Here is a 4,479-nt window from a genome sequence, read left to right on the forward strand (position 1 = left end):
TACTAAATTGAACTCTGAGATGATTGACGACCTTTGGTTCAATGAAGCTGACCGCTCCTCTCTTTAGCTCATGTATCCCACACTTAGACACAAAATGAATAGACTATTATCCATAAAAAGAAAAGAAAGGGTTAATTGCTTTGACTGAGAATGTGGCTGGTTCTATGACAGAGTCCATCACATGAATATGAAAGAATTGAACTTAGAAAAACCAAGTCAACTTTGAGTATTTAACACTTTTAATCCTAGGAATAAAACTCTATGTATGATGTTTAAGTCCTACAGACATAAACACCGGTCCAAGCCATATGACCATAGCTACTCAAATGCTAAATGCCAAAACTACAAGCAAGGTAGATAAGTCCATTTGACTTCTATAAATGAGCAAATTCTCAGACAAATCCTTAACTTATTTAAAAGTTAAGGTTTGGAAAATATTTGAAACATTGACCAAGATGGAAGCATTAACCCTTAACTTTCCAACCCTTAGCTTTGCTTCTTGATGATTTGAGGTGCTTACCATTAACTCTTAACTTCTCAAAACTTAAGGTTTGGAATTTAGTTGGATGTTGACCAAAAGGAATGAAAAGTTGACTACAAACCATTAACTTTTCTCAAAGTTAGTTTTATTCTTGAATTTTAAATTTTTTTTTTCAAATAATTTAAAATTAAAGCACAAACATTAAAATAACATAACTTTTGACTCACAACTCCAATTTGAAAAATTTGAAGTGCAGCATGGAGTAGATGACAAGCGAGAGAATTTAGATACACAAAATCACCAAGAATCTCTTGAACTGCCATCTTTTTGAAGCTCAAAACTTGACATACTTTTGTTCGTTAATGACTCCAAAGCAGTGAAATAATGAAATTTGAAAATTTAACTGAGGAGGCCATGGAAAATATATGCAAACACAAAAACACGACTTCAAAGTATCTGTGATTATGACTGACAAAAATTTTGAAATTGGGCCTATGGAAGAACCACAACAACATGTATCTATGTTTATTAAAATTTAAGCTACATCTCTATTCAATGGAAGGCCTAAAATTGTTGTCATTTGAAGTCATTCTGTTTGTCCTTGATGCATTAACAATTTGATAAGTAATGTTATATGATTTGTAATCAGACACCTAGAGATTGCTTTTACAACATTATAAAAAAATTGCAATTTGAGACCAGGGTCTGCCTTTTATCATCGATTAGGGTACACGTTTGATAAAACTAAGTTAAAATGTAATTAAAGTCTTGTATGGCAGGTTGGATACCATGGATGAGGATGGTGAAAATTCCGAGTCCAAAACCAAAGCTAAAGGAAACAAGGATGGCAGGAGTTTAAAGGCCAAAGTGACGGGAGGTAAGGATGAGACATATGCAAGTACAACATGAAGACTAAGTTGGAGGCATTCAAGATGGGGTTCAAGGAGCAGGGAACAAGAGAAATGAGCAAGTCAACATATTGGGAGTTTCAAAAACATGAATTTTCTTAGGAAAACCAAGTTCAATGAATGGTCCAATACATGCCACAATTACATCAATTCTACCTACAAGTACAACATGAAATCTAAGTTGAAGTCGAAAGCATTCAAAATGAGATTCAAAGAGCAAGAAACAAGGGAAATGAACAAGTCAGCATATTGGGAGTTTCAAAAACTTAAATTTCCTTAGGAAATCCAAATTCAATGGATGGACCAACTACATGCCACTGCCACAATTACATCAATTCTACAAGTACAAGATCGAAAGTCTATAAATCAAAAAATTATTTGCTGAAAAATTATGCATAATCATTCACGACTTGCACCAGCTTAATTTCCATTTGGAACATAATGTTCAAATTTAAGAGACGACTTTCAGCAAAAAAATAACTTCATCTATTAATAATCACCAATTACATCACACTAAAATGGCGGCAGCGATAGCAATCAGCCCGCCAAAAAAATTAATAACTGCAATGCATACCTTGCTTGAGAAGCAAGTAGACACAAAACGCAGGGCAGAGGAATATCAACATAGCTGCTAAAGAGTGGCAAATTCTAGTCCATTTGGATCATGCTTTGTGGCCTGGCTTCGGTGCCATCAGAAACTCTAACTGCCAATTCCGCATCACTATCATTGGAACTGGAGAAGGTTTGCTGCCCTGCCTTCTGCCAAAGACTAAGCAGTAATGTTTTTTGTAGTGTTTGAGACCTGACTCCAGTTTTCCCATCTAAAGTTTTTGTTTTGTTGAGCTCATCGTGCGGTTGGAAGCGTTAGAGATGGCATTTTCATAAATTGTCCACAGCATTTCAGATTTAGGATGCTCTTTTATAATTTTGTTAACAAACCTAGTCTCTGTCATCCTCAATACAGTATAAAGAGGAGGCTCGGAGGCATCGATGGATTTGATTTTCTGCCAAACCAGAAACCTGGGTCTCGTAGTCTTTTCCAAACTGCTTTGAAAAAAAAAAGGGTGCTTCACTACATAATGTGCAGGGAGCTCCATATTATTAACTAGAAAGTCCATCTTTTCGCTAACATTTTTCGTGGAGAAACAAAAGATTAAAGGAAAAGCTCCAACTAATTGCCAAGTTTCTTCAGCCGAGAACCCGAAGTTTTTGAGATTCTCTATCTTCTTCTCTAACGTTTCCCCTCTATGCACAGCCACCAGACTCACAATATACTTGTACATTTTGCTATTTTTGTCACCGCCAATCTTTTTTATGAGATTCACTTGTGCGGGGATTAAGGCCGTTCGCATGAGAACAGGCGGAAATACTTGTAAGAAGCTCACGAGTTCCGTCCCAGGAAAACCCCACCCTTTCCAGAAAGCAAGCGAGGGCTTCAATTTCTCCTCCAAGCTGCAACTGAGAAGTCTCGGTGCTCTTAGCAGGGCTTTAACAAGCAAATCCTCTGACCCAAATAAATTCTTCAGAAACTCCATTTTGGGAAGAATGTTGTTCTCCAGGTTATTGCACAAAAAGCTTGAATTTTTCGTAACAAGTTTGGCCAGATCTCGACCCGCAAAACCGAAACCTTCCATCACTTTGAGCTTAGTTTCCAATATCGTTTCTGCAGATTCGATAAGCTGGGCGTGTTTCCTTATCACATTTGAAACTTGGAATTCAGTGCAACCGTGCTTCTTCAACAAATGAATAATCTTCTCCACGTTTTACAGCGTTTGAAGGTTCTGCAAGTGGGGTCGGCACTGGAACATCCGAGTGATCTGGGCCTCGGAGAGGTTAAGTTTGGTGGAGGCAAACTGTGAAAGGAGGGCCTGCGAGTGAGATTCCGTTGAGAAGACATTGCGGAAATGGAGAGATGATCCAACAACACGCAGTCTGCGGAAGATGATGGTGTTCATCATGAAAGCTGCGGAAACAAGCGAAGACGAAGAAGCGGCTAGGGTTTGTGTTTTCAAGGAAAATTTTACAAATAGCTCTTTGCATCACAGATGCAAGCGCTAACAGAAACTAATATATGTGGAAAAAGAGAGATTATTATTGGTTCCTCCGTTTGTAGAAAGTATTGGAATCATTCAATTCGATTGAATGTATAAGATTGAAAGAAATTTATTTTTCACATTTGTGACAAGTGGATTAACTTTTTAAAAAAATAATTTTTATATGTATAATCAATATTAATTATCACTATCTATTTTCTAACTTAAATGTTTTATATTTCTTATTTTAAATATATTGGTTAGTTTTACATTGATGTTTATTTTTGTCATTTGTAAAATGTTATTAGTTCAAGGCAGGATACTATTGCTTTCATTCAATTATAAATTTTAAAAATTAAAAGAAACTTTAAATGTTTATATCTTTTCTAATTTCTTATTATTTTATAAATCACATTTTCCATTATTCTATTGGACCATACTATTTTTGGTATGGAAAAAATTCAATTTTCTTCAACAAAAATATTTAAAAAATCTAACAACTCTATCACACATTAATGAATGCATTAATTACAACTTTATTTTTTCGAGCAGGAGTCCCTACCTATTGTGTGAGAAGCACAAGGCAGGAAATTATCAAGAATGTTTTTAAAAGGTTAGAAGATACAAGGTTATCAGAATGTTGTTATGCAGGAGATGAAATGGAAAGAGCGATAAATAGGAAAAGAATGTTCAAAAGAAAATAATATTCAAACCTTATGATAAATCCAAGGTAAAATATTAGTATTGTGCAAATAAATGCTACTGAAAAGAAATTATAGAACAAGGGAAATAAAAAATGGATTCCGATAGTTAATTGCATCCATTATGAGTCACTAATTCGTTGTGTCAAGAAATGTAATTAGCTCCTTAGTCTTTTTAGGGATTGCTAGATAAGGATAATAATTTTTAAAAATAAATTATATGTATAGTTTGTAATCTTTGTTTATGATGTGCTATATAGACTAAATTATTAAATAAATTATAAAATAAATTTTAAACTAATTATATTTTGTATAAAAATATTGCATTTATAAAAATTAGCAATAATAGTAATAAA

General features: G+C 34.4%; 1 protein-coding gene across 1 annotated transcript; it reads right to left on the reverse strand.

The window, feature by feature from the left end:
* Nucleotides 1-1,852: 1,852 nt before the first annotated feature.
* On the reverse strand, nt 1,853-3,489 carry LOC149553612 (transcription termination factor MTERF8, chloroplastic-like). The gene has a single exon (XM_089789929.1). It carries the CDS (start codon nt 3,021-3,023, stop codon nt 2,211-2,213), a length of 813 nt encoding a protein of 270 aa, XP_089646055.1. The 5' UTR covers nt 3,024-3,489; the 3' UTR covers nt 1,853-2,210.
* Between the last annotated feature and the right edge of the window lie 990 nt (nt 3,490-4,479).

Source organism: Cupressus sempervirens, chromosome 6 (assembly GCF_028749045.1).
Source record: "Cupressus sempervirens isolate cs-2001-9-10 chromosome 6, ASM2874904v1, whole genome shotgun sequence".
NCBI lineage: Eukaryota > Viridiplantae > Streptophyta > Pinopsida > Cupressales > Cupressaceae > Cupressus > Cupressus sempervirens.